Consider the following 14,349-nt stretch of genomic DNA (forward strand, 5'->3'; position numbering starts at 1 on the left):
TGTGACTGCGCCCTCCTGCCATAGGCCCATTCACCTGTAGGAGGTGTCTAGGGCCCTATGCATCCCTCCTCCCCCTGTAAGGAACTGTAAGGAACATGCAGGAGGCTTCTTGCAGTCAGAACTTGGGACAGACAGACACAGCCACACAGCAAGATGTACTGCAGATGAAGATGTTTGCTTCAAGGACAGAGAGGGAGGGGACATCAGTCTGCACAGGGTGACCTTGTCCCTCCCCAGCAGGATGGGATAACTTTCAGATGGCAGAGTCCGGCCAGTTCAGAGACAAAAATACCAAGAGTGGGCAGGACCACGTTACAGACGTGGTTACAGACGTGGTTACAGACGTGCTGCCTGTAGCACAGAAACCGCTCATGGGGGCCAGAGTGCGGCAGGTAGCCAAACTGGGTCCTGTGCTGACCTTGTTCCCACCATGGCTGCTCATGCCGGGCTAACTCTGAGCTTTGATTCCTCCAGCCCTCAAGTGGGCCCCCAGGAGTGCGGTCAGCCCAGCACATGTTTACTCTATACAATGCGTCCCCATCCAGACCACACCTTGTGTAGAGAAAAGGTCCTGACACAGAAGGTGGCCAGCTCCATAGTATCTAGTAGGGTGACCTGGATGAAGCCGTATGTCTCGGTGCCTCGGTTAGGCCAGTACTGGTCACATTTGACCTGTGGGATGAGAGGGACATGAGCTCAGGAAGGTCAGGCAGCACCTTGGAAGCCTCAGGGCCAAGCCTTGCCCATAGCGCCTCACCCGTGATTTCTCCTCCAGCCGTGTCATCATGACCACAGTGGCTGACCGCTGCTCCCACACCATCCGCCAGAAGTCCCCAAAGGTCTCAGGCAGGGGCCCCTGCGTGGCGATGTATGCGTTCTGCCGCCGATAGCCGTCCACATAGTTGGCATTGATGTAATCACTACCCATGATGCCTGTAGCCAGGCAGGAGGTCAAAGACAGTTCTGTGGGGTTGTCCAACTTGTCCTCTGACACACGCCCTATGGCCACTGTATGAATGGCCCTTTGGCTCTGTTGCAGCCATCTGGGGCCAGATCTCTCTCTACTGGGCCCACTGTGGCAGTCAGCCAACCCTGCCACACTGCAGCTACTGTGGCACCTCTCCCATAAACCATAGCAACGCAGAGCTGACCTGACCCTTGAGGATCAGTGCTGCCTAAACAGCACCCACCACACCCATGCAGCCCAGATCCCTGCTACCTTCTAAAGGCTGCAGGATGACTCGTGAATGGTCATAGGCGATGACATTGGCGTATCGGTTCTTTGGCTTGTTGGCCTCCAGGTTCGAATGTTCCCAAGTGAACTGCTGGCCAGGGTCGATGGACTACAGGGAATGAGTAGGTTCAGGCATGAGTAGGTTCAGGCATGATGGGAAGAGGTGTAGTGCTGGGTCACCAGGGCTGGGGCATCAAGCAAGTCCTACAGTAGACTCAGCTCACCTCATACTCCTGGGAGAGCTTGAGGCTGTCGTTGGCTTTGAGTCTCTCCATGTGTTCAGCCATGTCTGTGATGGGAATGGGCGGGTGGCTGAGCATACCTGTGAAGAGAGGAGCATGGGGACAGCAGGCTCAGCTGCTGTGGCTATGGAGGCACTGTAGCTAAAGGACATGAACAGGTGAGCAAGACTGGAGTAGTGCCACCTGCTGTACAGCCAGAGGATGGGAGCAAGTGAGGCCTGTGGAGCCCTGGTCCCTATAGTGCCCAGTGTCTTGTGGCAAAGACGGAGAAGCAGAGGCAGCCAGTGCACCTCAGAAACATGGTGCATGGATCCCTGCCCTTCCCAAGCCGGGGTTGGGGGGGTGGTTCTCCAAGTGGGTGTGGTACGTGACATATATGCTGTGTTGTGTGTGTGTGTGTGTGTGTGTGTGTGTGTGATGGCCTCTCCCCGACCCTTCCCAGTTTCTGCGTCTTGACTCTTACAGCTGAAGTAGCTGGGGTCTCTCACCCTGATGTTGATACATCAGACCTGAACCTGAGCCTCAGGCCCTGCCAGCTGCTTCTGGCCCCAGTCAGTGCGTACCTGGCGTCTGGAAGTTGATACGTCGCATTTCCACAGGGTCCTTGGGGTGATGGGGGGCGAGGTCTGCATTGTTCAATAAGCATTTGGTGCGGGGCTCTGAGTCCTTGCGTTTGCTTCAAGGACAGAGAGGGAGGGGACAGCCAATGTTAGCACATGCCCCAAAGTGTGTGTGTGCACACTCAGGGACACATGACCCAGGGCCTACAAACATGTGGTAGGGAATGGGCCATTTACACACTGAGCCCTAATTTTATGGAACCTCAGTCCTACAAAGACCCTTGGATCAGAGACTAGCATAAACCTCAGACTGGGTCCTCTGCCTTAGCTGAGCCCCAAATCCAGATGGATCCTTCATCATAGACTAAGCTTCAATCCCAGACTGGGCCACAATTCAAGACAAGCCTGTATCCCAGATTAAGCTCCAAGCCGACTAAGCCTCAATCTCACCGAAATTCCAATCCCATACTGAGTCTTGATCCCAGGCCCTTGTATAGACACGTGTGCCACCTGGAGAACTGAAGCAGCCACGTCCCATGAGCCCAGCTCCAACCACCCGTCATCCTCCTGCCTCAGGCCAGTCCTCACCTGTCAGGCTTGCTGTCCCCAGACCGGATGTAGGTGAGAGGAGAAAAGACAATGTCAAGTAAGACTCATGCAGGTCAGACAGAACCCCTTCTTCTGTGACTACAGTGGCTTCGCAGCCTTGCTGACCCCCAGTTTTTGTCATCTGGAGCCTGCTCAGAGGAGGGTCCCTGGGCACTCACTTCTTGTACAGCAGGATGGCAATTACGATGCAGATGATGAAGACCACGGCCAGCACGGGCCCGATCACCCAGATGAGGCCCTCCTCGCCATCCACAATGGGCTGCGGGTCTGGGTTGTCCAGTTGGAAGGGGTCTGAGAAGGGACTGGCTGCAAATGTCTGCAGGAGAGTGGCAAGAGAGGGGCCGTCATTAATGCTGGCCACACCCAGACACCTGCACCCGTCCTGCCCTCTGCTGCTGCCGCCCACTAGGCTTCTCCATCTCCTCTGCAGCACAGAAATGACCGGCACTTTTCCTGTTGAGCTCCTGCTGATCCTTCAAAGCCCAAGCTAAAGTCCTTTCCTCTAAAGGATGAACCCTTGAGATCCCACCTGCACCCTATGTCCAGTGGCTTTCTCTGTCCAGACCTGGCTGCCTGGGGGTTCTTAGTCTATGCTTGGCTTTGGGGATCAATTTGGGTCAACCTCACCGAGAGGCCCACACATACATCAGCCCCCAGGTGACCTCTGTGCCTCCATTTCTTTAATTATTTCCAGGTTGGTGGAGAAGCCTAGCTGGTGTGTGGGCAGACACTGCCAAGGACTTACAGGCTCATTCTTCTGCAGCACAGCAAGTACAAAGAGGACATAACGGTGGCCTGGCTCCAAGCCCCTGTTGTCAAAGCCACCATATTGCTTCTGGTTCCCAGGATGGAAGACAGCTGGCAGGATGGAGAACCGAGCGGCGATGTAAGGCCGAGGCACCTCCAGCTGTCTTGAGTGGCGCAGGCTGCGCCTCTGCAGCCGGGAGAGGTCCTGGATGAGCTGCAGGGAAAGCGAGCGAGCGAGCGCCATGAGGGCTCAGAGCTCCCAGGGAGATCTCAGAGCTCCTGGGGAGATGGGCATCACAGCCCAGCTGTGTGCAGCACCTGTGGGATGGGCGTGGCCTCACCTCCTCCAGATCCATGTCCTCTGGACTACCTAGTAGGATAGGGAACTGGCCACCACGAGACTTCCGAAGTGGGACCATCACAATGAAGTAGTTCCTGTGGGAAGAGCTTCAGTGACACCATGCCCCAACTGCACACAGTACCACACCACACCTCCATGTTCCAGTTCTTAGCTATCTGCCTTCTGCCTATGTCATGGTGTGCCAGACCCCAGTGTCCTGTGTGTCCCTCAAAGCCCACATGATCTTACACACTTTCCCCTGTCTTCCAGGCAGCCTCTTGAGTTCCTCACTGCGGACTCCTAGTTAGGCCTCCCTACTAACCTGAAGCACAGAACTGAATCCTTTCAGGGGCCTAAGGTTGCCCAGTGAAGGGTCAGACTTTGTGGGACAGTCACATGACGTAGGTTCACGTGACTCTTATCTCGATAAGTGAGGAAATAGAGGCACAGAGAGGGTGCACAGCTTGATGCAATCACTCGCACGTGTGCATGTACGCTCGAGTGCGCGGGCACACACACACACACACTGGGTTGACAGCTATAGGGACAGACATAAAGGAAGGGTCAGCATACTGCACTGTCACGGGACTCTGGCCATCAGGCAGGTAGACCACAATGGAACCATCGTTGTCAGGCTTTGGGGCGACACTAGGCTTGCCACTGAGCATGTTGAAGGCGGTCCTGGCGGTGACCGTCTGCTGCAGGCCTCCCAGGCTGCTGCCACGGTTGGTGAGCACGAAGTTATAGAAGGTGTGTGGCTTGAGGTGCGTGATCAGCTTCTTGGTAGTGCGGCCATCCACGTCCAGTGTGAGTCCATTGTACTGGATCTGTGGACAGAGCTGGGCTCAGCAAGTAATGGACTGGGGCCTAGCGACCTCAGTGGAACTGCAGCCTCGGAATGAGCTGCTCAGGCTGCCTGTCCTGGACCAATCTTGACTGAACCTTACTCCCAGGTGAACCCCTCTGAAGGAATCGAATCTGAGGCTTAGCTCCTGAGTTCTAATTCAGTACAGAGTTGACTGAGCCCCAGTCCTAATATAAACTTCAGGTCCAACTAGGCCTTGATCCCTGGTTGACCCAGGTTCAGGACCAGCCAAGTGGTCCTTAACTCTAAGTCCCCAAACTGACTAAGGCTGAGCAATATACTAAATCCCGGCTTCAGGTGGAACCCCAGCTCCTAGTCTTGACTAGGCTGTAACCTGACTGAGTCCCACCCCTGACTGTTCCTTGTCCCCCACCCAGGCTGTGCAGCAACCCTGACAGATCCTGATCCCAGGCTGTGGTGGATCCTCTTCAGTCTCAAACCTACCTGACACTGAAACCCACAGCCTGGGCTGCAGACGCAATCTCAGACTAAACCGTGAATCCTAAATGTCATCAAATCCTGACCTCAGGTGGCCTTGACTATGCTCTGAGGCCAACGGAAACCCCAATTTCCCTCAGGTTCCCATACTCCTAGCAGGGGTACCTAGGGGCCTGCTCCCAGATCTTCCCCCTCACCCTCCACCCCCCACTCCCGGCTGTACCTTGTAGGGCGTGGGTGAGTTATAGTTGTCAGGGAACTCCCAGCTTAGCAGCACTGAAGTTTTCATGATCATCTTCACCTTGAAGTTCTTGGGGGAGACTGAGGGCAGCAGCAGGCAGGGAGAGAGAGAAGAGACAGCCTAGTAAGCACCGGGCTCCGGCTAAGGGGCGAATGGGACGGCCCCTGATGTCCCTGCAGTCCGCTGTGCCCTCGGCCTTCCTGCCTGGCCCGGCCCTGCCTGCCCTGTCCCCAGTGCCTGCTGCTGCAGAGACGGCGCGGCTGCGGAGAAAAGCGGGAGGGGCGTAGCCATGGGCATGGCCTCCAGGCGCGGCCGTTGAGCCGCATCCCACCTGTGCCTGCCGACCGACCGACTGACTGGAGCCTCGGGCGCCTGGGCTGAGTCTGTGAAGGCTTACCTGCGGGGAGGGGCAGGCCGGGGCCCGGGGCCCGGGGCGGCGCCTACCTGGGTCCCGCGCAAGCCTGTATCGCAGCGGGGGTGAGAAGGGGCCGGGGCCCCGACGCGTGTGCGCGCGCACGCGCAGCTCGTAGGCCGTCTCCGGCCGCAGCCCCTGTAGTGTGAGCGCTGTCTCGGCCCCCGGCTGGGCCGCCGCCGCCAGTTCGGTCTCTGTCGCGGGCCCTGGGGCGCCGGCCTCCCGCACGGACACCGTGTACTTGATGATGGCGCCGTTGCGCTCGGCGGGCACGGGTGGCAGCCAGCGCAGTATTACGGAGCCCGCGGACACGTTGCCCGCGGCGCCCAGGATCTGCGGGAAGCCACGCGGAGCGTCCTCAGGGATGCTCAGCGCCGCCGAGGCCTCCTCGCCCAGCCCCGCGCGGCCCCGCGCCGCCAGCCGAAACACATAGGTGGCGCCCTTGTGTGCAGGCGCCGCGAACCGCCGCTCCCACGCCGCCAGTTCCAACGTGGCCGGGGCCGCGTCTTCGCGCCCAAACTGCAGGCGGTAGCCAAGCACTGGGTCCTCAGCCGCGTCCGCGGGGGGCTCCCAGCGCGCCAGCAGGCTGCCCTCGGGGGTCTGCTGCACCGACAGGGTGGGGCGGCCCAGCACTATGGAGGAAGAGACAGTCAGCGGCCCCGCCGCCAGGGCCAGCCTGTTTCTCCACACCCCAACCGCAGCCCCTCACTGAGGGATTTCTGACCACACTCCGAGTCCTTAAGGTCTAGTTTTTAAAGGTACATTTTAAGGAGAACTTCCTTTAAGCAATGGCTTGGATTCCATTTGAGGCACATGGACTTCCTTTAAGCACTGAAAGCCTGACTCCCACTTTGCAGCTGAGAGGAGGCAACCAAATGAGTAGTGTCTGGAAGAGGGAGTGACCTGAGCAGAGATGGACACCAGGGGCAGATGCCTGGCCCCTGATACCTCTGAGAAGGGCCCATTCCTTTCCTATTTTGGGTCCACCTGCCTGATGCATCTTAAAACCACCATGGTTTGAGAATCACGGGAACTGCTCTGGGCCTTGTGGAGTCAGAGGCTGCGCAGTGAGTATTCTACCTGCTCCCTTGGTCACCACCACCTTCGGTTTGCTGCGAGCGCCATCGCCTTTCATGGTATACGCGGCTACTGTGATAGAGTAAGCAGTCTCAGGCTGGAGGTTTGTGATCACCATTTCCTGTGGGTGGGACGAGTGAGCATAGTCAGCAATGATGCCAGCCCTGTCCACCTTCTTCCCTAAGACGGACACAAGAGATGATGCCTCCAGTCCACAGGCAACATGCTAGTGAGCTCATGCACAAGCTGAAGCATGCAGTGTCCACACTCCTGTCAGAAACACAAGTTGGGCACACACTCACCACCGGGTCCCCAGCTCCTTCCTAGACTCAGGGCAACAGTCATCAGGGAGCATCCTGATCAGAATCATCCCTCTACTCAAGGTGCCCACCTTCTATGAAGTCAGGTATAGCCCACCAGGCCCTGCTCATCTGCTGCCCGCCTCCTTCCTCTCTCTCTGCCTCCCACAGGCACTGTGCCCCAGCTACAGGGGGTCCTGGGTTCTTCTCTAAGGGCCTTCACACACTCGCCTTGGCTTCCCTCTGACCCCACTGGATTATCAGAGCTGCCCACAATCAACTTGAGAAATCCAACAGTTGAGGTTGGGGATTTAGCTCAGTGGTAGAGCGCTTGCCTAGCAAGCACAAGGCCCTGGGTTCAGTCCCCAGCTCCGAAAAAAAAAAAAAAAAAGAAAAGAAAAGAAAAAAGAAAAAAGAAAAAAAAAAGAGAGAAATACAACAGTTAACCCTACTTGGAATTCGAAAGCCAGTTATGAAACAGTCATCTAAAGATGCAAACCGAAAACTTAAATTGGAACAACTCTGAGAAGTAAGAGAGGCAGGAACCAACCCTGGTCTACAATAAAGATTGGGGTGTTAGCTAACCCTGTCTCAGGCCAAATCCTTCCCACTGTGCTCACTGCCCCATATAGGTAACAGTGTGACTCCATGTTGGGGTATAGTTTGTTGTTCATACTGTACCCCAAACAGCAGGTGTTGGAGCACACTAGGTCCTGGTGCCCTCCTGGGTGTTCCGGTCTCTCTCTCTCTCTCTCTCTCTCTCTCTCTCTCTCTCTCTCTCTCTCTCTCACACACACACACACACACACACACACACACATTCTCTCTCTCACACAGAGACACAGACACACAGACACACTCTCACACACAGACACTCTCTCTCACACACACACACACACACCACACACAGAGTGCATGCCTGGCAGTACAGAAATCCTCAAATCCTCAGGAGCACAGGAGTGGGGGAGGGGACAAAAACTCAGGCAGAAAGAAAGAGGGCCTCCCATTGGGGCATGAGAGAGACCCCTATAGGGTCTGAGACAGGTTAGTGGCAACTCTGGACCTTGTACAGAGTCCATGTTTTCTGTCAGACAGACCCAGAGCAGCACATAGGCATTGACTTTTCCGAGGCCACAGAGCAAATCCATTCTCCTCTAGAGCACCTCGTGTAAGCCGACCACTGTCCTTCCTGACCCAGGGTCCATCAGAAGCTATGGAGGGCACACAGGGTCACAGGGGAGGAGACCAGGGGACTACAGGCATGCAGACTGCACAGTGAGGACAGCAGCAGAATAGCCTTGGAGACTACTTACATATTCGGCAGTGTCGTCCATCTCCCACTGAGCGGGAGGCGGTGGGGGGAGAGAGAGGAGGGACATGAGAGGGGAGCCAGCAGCAGAGTGGGGACAGAGAGAGGAGACAGTGCCCAGGCGCCCCTGCCACCCCAGCCGCACCCGCCCACCTGGGCATCCGCCAGCATGATGTCCTTGATGCGCGGTGGCCCGCGGGCCTCGGCGCCCTCCATGCGCACATAGTGGACCTGGTAGCCGCGGATCTGCCCGTGCTGCCTGCCGGGCGTGGGCGAGCGCCACAGCACTCGGATAGCCGTGGCGTTGAGCGCCTCCGCCTCCACCTTCCGCGGGGGCGCGCTGGGCACTGGCGGGCAGGAGGGGGCAGCGGGGCTGTTACCAGGGCGTCAGGCCCTGCTCCGGGCCAGGGTGTTGGGCAGCTGCTGGACTGGGAAGGCATGGCTCTCTGCTACACCCTATGTTCCCAGGATCTGCTGCAGCACCACACAACAACCACTGCGGTTCCCAGAGCCCAGGGTCTCTCTCCAAGGCCCCATCCCTACCACTTTCCCCCCTCTGAACTGATGCACATCCCTGAGGTCTACCGATGGGGAAACTAAGGCTTGGAAAATGGAATCTGCGATCCGGAAGCTGGAACACGCTAAGCAGTCAGGTAGGAGGAGCTCACCAAACGCTATCATCTCCTGGTCTACTAGGCTAGCAGATAGATCAATGTCTCCGATTTTGTCAAGTCCAAACCCCACCTCTACCTGCACTGGCACTGACAGCACTTTACTCTTCCCATGGTGCTTGGTTTCCAGCCCCAGCCCCAGCCTGTGGCTCACACTAGCCCTTCACTTGAAGCTATCAGGCCACTGTGGGTATATGTTGGTGAAGGTGGCCGCCTGCCTCCAGGCAGGATGCTGCAGGGCCCCAGAGGCCACCTACAGGCGCGCCCTGGGAAGAGGGCACCCAAACTTGAAGCCAGCTCTCACTGGCTTCCTGGCTCCTGCTGATCCCAGTCCCGTCCCAGAGCTGGAGCTGCCAGGGGTGGGCACAGCCCGGGTGTGGTCTGGGTTGGTACTTACCGTCCTCATCGGTGCGGACGACCACGGGCGAGCTCTCGGGCCCTGGTCCCACCTCTGTGTAAGCCACGGCGGTGACACGGTACTCCGTCCATTTCTCCAAAGCTTCCAGAAGGATCTGAGTGGTGGTCGGGGGTATGTTGTTCACCTCCTTGGGGTCCGGGTCCTCTGAGCCCAGCGGTCGGTAGCGGACGCTGTAGCCCACCAGGGCCCCGTTGTGAGTTTCTGGCGGTGGCGGGCGCCAACTTACCAATATGGCCGTGGAGCGCAAGCTGGTGCACTTAACGTCTTGAGGGGGGGCTGACGGTTCTATTGGGGAGAGCATGGGGGCGGGGAGGTGGGATGGGCGGGGAAGGCAGGGACAGAAGATGGGAAAGAGAAAATAAAAAGATGATAACAAAACAGAACGAACCAAAGAGAAGTCGAACCCAAAAGAAGCGAGTGTCAATCAAAGGTGAGATGGGCAGGGGGGCGGGTCCGGGAGGGCTGGCCAAGAACTGCTGAGCTTGCTGTGGGACAGTGACTGACTGCCATGTGCACAGTATGTCTCCAGTACTATGACCCAGGCACTCTGGCCACTGGGCTCTGCTATGTTCCTGAGTATGTCATCAGATACCTACTGTGTGTCAAAAATGTGATACAGACTTCATGGAATACAGAAAGCAATTATTAAGCGTCTACTTTGTGTCTGGCGTCCTGTCAAACAAAACTGCAATAGAAGCCCCACATACTAAGGATCCACACTCCTACTATGTTCCAGGCACCACAAGGGAATTATGCTAAGCACCTGCTCACTGCTAGGACATGTGTTGTCATGACCTTCAGAAAATAGCATTAGAGAAACCTGTTTCTTGCATACCTACTACAGGCCAGGCACATGCCAGGAACGGCATACACTGATATATAAAGGGCATGTGCTATGTGCCAGGCACCATGACTAGGACTGCAACTGAAGCTCCAGAAACTGAGTGCCTACTATGTGTCAAGCACCCACCAAGGGCTCCAAAGAATGGGAGCAAAATCACCTACCACCTCCACACCTACTATGTTCTGGGTACCATGCCAAGAGGGGAGAGTAAGAGAAGCCCTACATATAGGTACATACTATGTGAAGCCTTGACAAAGGCTTCACATAGAATAAACTAGAGATGTGCTGTTGAAGGTCTACTATGTGCTGGGTATTTGCAAAGAGGGTTAGCAGTCAAGAAACAGAATCCTACTATGTACAAGGTGTCTCAGCCAACAGCATATTATTCACTAAACATCTAACTAATATGAGCCCTTGCATAGTGCTGAAGATTAAACTAGCTTAGGGTTCATCTATTTACTGAATAGTCGAGCCACAGAGGCCCCGAGGCTGTGCCAACAACAAGCTCCAGACACCACTGTGCTCCTGGCCTTATTGTGTGCTGTGAGCATGCCAGGTGTTTTAAAAATAAAAATTGAGATGCTAGTTCATCAGACACCTATTGTAGCAAAACCATACTAGCACTGGACACATCCTATAAGACACCTACTGTGTGCTGGACAAAGTCCCCACATACTGAACACCTATTGTGTGCCAGGGCGCTAAGCTAAAAGCTCTTACATAGTAAGCATTTACTATGTGCTAGGTATTATGCTACTGGCTATATAAGAAAGTCAGATTACAAAAACTAAATCACCTACTGTGTACCAGAACTATGCTAGGGGTTCTACTGAAAAACCAAGGCTTCCACATTTTAAATACCTACTGTGTGGTAGGCATGGACTATGGACTCTATAGAGTATAAAGAACACACATATTAAGTACCTCCTGTGAGCTAGACCTATGTTTCAGACACTAGGCTAAAAGTTCCTGCATATTAAGCAATACTGTGTGCAGGGTATTGAGCTGATGGGCTGCATATATTAAATACCTATTGTGTGCCAGGTACTGGGCTAGAAGCACCCATACATCAAACACTGTATACCAGGCACTGGACCAAAAATCTTTGAATGTTAAACACATACTGCACGAATGCCAGGCACTGACTGGGCTAATACTGACCTCACGTTAAGTGCCTACCTATTGTGTGTCAGGTACTACATCAGAAGATTTACTGACTAAAAAATGATCTCCACACATTAAATACCTACTGGTGTTAGGTAGACCCTGGATTAACAGCCTCCATATATTAAATGCCCACAGTATACCACACACTGGAGTAATTGTCTCCCTATATTAAATACCTGCTTGTGTCAGATACTGGGCAACTATGCCCTGTGAAACAAGAATTCTCATCTCTTAGGTACCTACTGGGTGCCAGGTGCTGTTAGGAGCTTTAGCTATGTACCTATAGTACGCCAGACCAGGCTATGGGACCTTTACCAGACGCAATTCTAGCTTTCATATATGAAGCACCTACTATGTGTCGGGTGTCATGACCTGACACTAGAGTGGTTACAGTACTTACAACTGAGCCCATACTGTGTGCACATGGTGCCAGGGACTTGGCAGGAACTGTGTGCTGAGCAAACCCTGAGCTGCGGGAGTCTAACAGTACAGATCTGAGCACCTGCTGGCTGTCAAAACACCAAGCTAACTTCCTTAGAGCAAGTAGCATGAAGTATTTACTGTATATGAAGAGGCTTGCAGAACTGTCAGAGCCTTATGTGATCTAGGGACCTACTGTGCACTGGCATCTTGTAGCTTGTCACGAAAGGCTTTCATTTACGCTGTACGTCCTGATCTGTGTTTAAACTTCAAACAATATTTAAGGAGCACTGACTATGTGGTGATAGGCTAAACAGCAGGGCTCTGCTCACAACAGCATGCCTACTGTGTACATCAAGGGCCCTACAAAATATTTATAGCCCTACTACGGACTAGAGGATAGCCTATGGAAATTACTGACAATATAGGGGTGCACTAGCACCCACTTCCCTTTTCGGGCTTGCAATGGGTTCTGACACTGGCTCTCTGTGGCCCTGAGCCCTGCCTAAACCACAGACAGGATACCCAGCTCCAAAGCTGGCTGTTGATTGACTGTACACCTGCTTGGTGCCAGGCTCCACCCTGTGTACTCTGGATCACCCAGGAAGTCCAGGGGCACACCTCATTTTGCTGGCAGTGAATTGGAGTCTCAGAAATAGCAGGTGCCCACTCTGAGTATACAGCAGGGCTCAGACTCAGGCTCAGCCCTCTGCTATGGATGGTCTGGCCTTGAGCAAGGGACCACAGATCTAGGCCTGTGGAGGTGGCAGACACACCACTCAGGGACCCATCTCCTGCAGGAAGCCTACGGTGGCTTGCTGGGCAGGACTACAACCCTGGTCCTCTAACCTGCCATGCCCCTGTGGGTCTGGCACCTAGTCAATGTTGACTGTGTGCGTTCCCTGACTTTGCATCCTAGGACCTAAAATCCAACCTCGGCTTCCTATTCAAAGACAGTGGCTGCTGTGGGCCCTGGGGAGCTCTCTCAGCTCTCCTTCCTGGAAACTGGACAGTAGCCACAGGATAGATTGGGGCCCATTTCTTGACCAGTCACCCCAATCCAAAGTGCCCAGGGGTGGGGGTGGGGAAGTCAAGCAAGGGTGATGGAAACAAAATAAGCCACCGGGGAATGTGCTGGAAGGGAGCTTCTGCTGTGAAACAGGAGGGAGGTAAAGGTAAAACCAAACCAAACAATAATAAAACAAGAAGCACGGGTGACAGTGGCGATGATGGGAAATAAATCATAAAAGAAAGACAGACAGACAGACAGACGCCTCACAGAGACGCCCAGTCTTTACCTACCTTCCACTCCTTCAAGCGCTAACTTAACAGACTTTCTTACGAGAGGGAACGGCGCCGGCTACAAGGCTATGAGCTCTTGGCGACCCATGCCGGGAGAGCCACTGTGCAGCTCCCTGGGCAATGAGGGACGGTGGGGTCTGAGGACACCCGCAGTGGCCAGCAGGTAGACCTGCACCTACCCTTGACAGGCCCTAATGAGCCCAGGGCCCTGGGGACAGGCCTGGCCCTGGGTATCGGTGAGAAGGGGAGCCCTCTCCCCCCAGCTCCCTGTCCTGGGCCGCCCTGGAGCGCACATGGCTGGGATGAAGACACTTTCTGGGTGACCTCAGAGGTCACGACCTTCACAATCCAGCCCAACCTGCGTGGTGTCTCGAATGGGACGTGTACTGTGCAGCTTGAAGAGAATGTGCTGTGTTTAGATGGGGTCATTTTGACATCCCTCTGGGCCATGTGCTGCCCAGGGCAGGCAGGGGACACGCAGGGTGGGCTGTGTTTGTGAGTTGCTTGAGACTGGCTGATACTCACCTGTGGGCCACCTCTACCGGCCGCTCGGTGGCCCCAGGCCACAGGCCACCCTCACTGACCTCCACCTGACAGTTGCCACCTTGGAGCCACCTGGGGCTCAGTGCTGGGGGTTGGGGGTAGGAAGCAGCAGGGGGGTGGGCAGGCTGGTAGGAAACCAGATCTCTGTGGCCCTTTCCCTCAGAGAAACCCTGGCCCAAGGAAGTGTACATCACCCTTGTGGGGCCTGAGACCCACTGTATGCTCACGCATAGGGAGCGAGGGTCACCGTCTGCAGATAGAACCACATTTGGTGGCCACATGGTGACTTGCTGAGGGGTTAGAAGAGGTGCAAGGAACCACAGTGGTAGAGGCTATGCTGGCCAAGCTGAGCAGAGCAGGCAGGGTGTGAGGCAGCCCCAAAGGGGCTGAGCTGACTTGTAGGAATGATGGTGGGGACATGGGGGCAACCATGTGCCCCAGAAACAGAAACCTGTGACAGGAACCAGGCAGGCACAGCAAGCTGCTTTAGGGACCAGGACCCTGTATCAAGGGCCACACCTGCCCCCCAAAATGATGTGACTCTGAATAACTGGGTCACTGGGGACTCTATCCTGAGGCTTCCAGAGCCATGTCCTTTGTGAGATGACAAG

General features: G+C 55.2%; 1 protein-coding gene across 13 annotated transcripts in view; it reads right to left on the reverse strand.

The window, feature by feature from the left end:
• The window catches only part of Ptprs (protein tyrosine phosphatase, receptor type, S), a 61,604-nt gene that overhangs the window by 5,878 nt on the left and 41,377 nt on the right, over window positions 1–14,349 (reverse strand). For 3 of the 13 annotated variants that reach the window (XM_039083058.2, XM_063266697.1, XM_063266698.1), the window contains exons 11-26: window positions 9,442–9,747; window positions 8,527–8,720; window positions 8,378–8,404; window positions 6,769–6,886; window positions 5,721–6,320; window positions 5,259–5,356; window positions 4,306–4,559; window positions 3,734–3,827; window positions 3,391–3,606; window positions 2,804–2,961; window positions 2,625–2,636; window positions 2,040–2,152; window positions 1,459–1,556; window positions 1,220–1,343; window positions 758–933; window positions 553–672 (exon numbers count right to left, since the gene is read on the reverse strand). In XM_039083058.2, coding sequence (XP_038938986.1) covers window positions 553–672; window positions 758–933; window positions 1,220–1,343; window positions 1,459–1,556; window positions 2,040–2,152; window positions 2,625–2,636; window positions 2,804–2,961; window positions 3,391–3,606; window positions 3,734–3,827; window positions 4,306–4,559; window positions 5,259–5,356; window positions 5,721–6,320; window positions 6,769–6,886; window positions 8,378–8,404; window positions 8,527–8,720; window positions 9,442–9,747 — 2,708 coding nt within the window. The remainder of the gene's footprint in view (window positions 1–552; window positions 673–757; window positions 934–1,219; window positions 1,344–1,458; window positions 1,557–2,039; window positions 2,153–2,624; window positions 2,637–2,803; window positions 2,962–3,390; window positions 3,607–3,733; window positions 3,828–4,305; window positions 4,560–5,258; window positions 5,357–5,720; window positions 6,321–6,768; window positions 6,887–8,377; window positions 8,405–8,526; window positions 8,721–9,441; window positions 9,748–14,349) is intronic. The other 10 variants (XM_063266701.1, XM_063266702.1, XM_063266703.1 and 7 more) reach the window with 9 other exon arrangements.

Source organism: Rattus norvegicus, chromosome 9, assembly GCF_036323735.1.
Source record: "Rattus norvegicus strain BN/NHsdMcwi chromosome 9, GRCr8, whole genome shotgun sequence".
Classification (NCBI taxonomy): domain Eukaryota; kingdom Metazoa; phylum Chordata; class Mammalia; order Rodentia; family Muridae; genus Rattus; species Rattus norvegicus.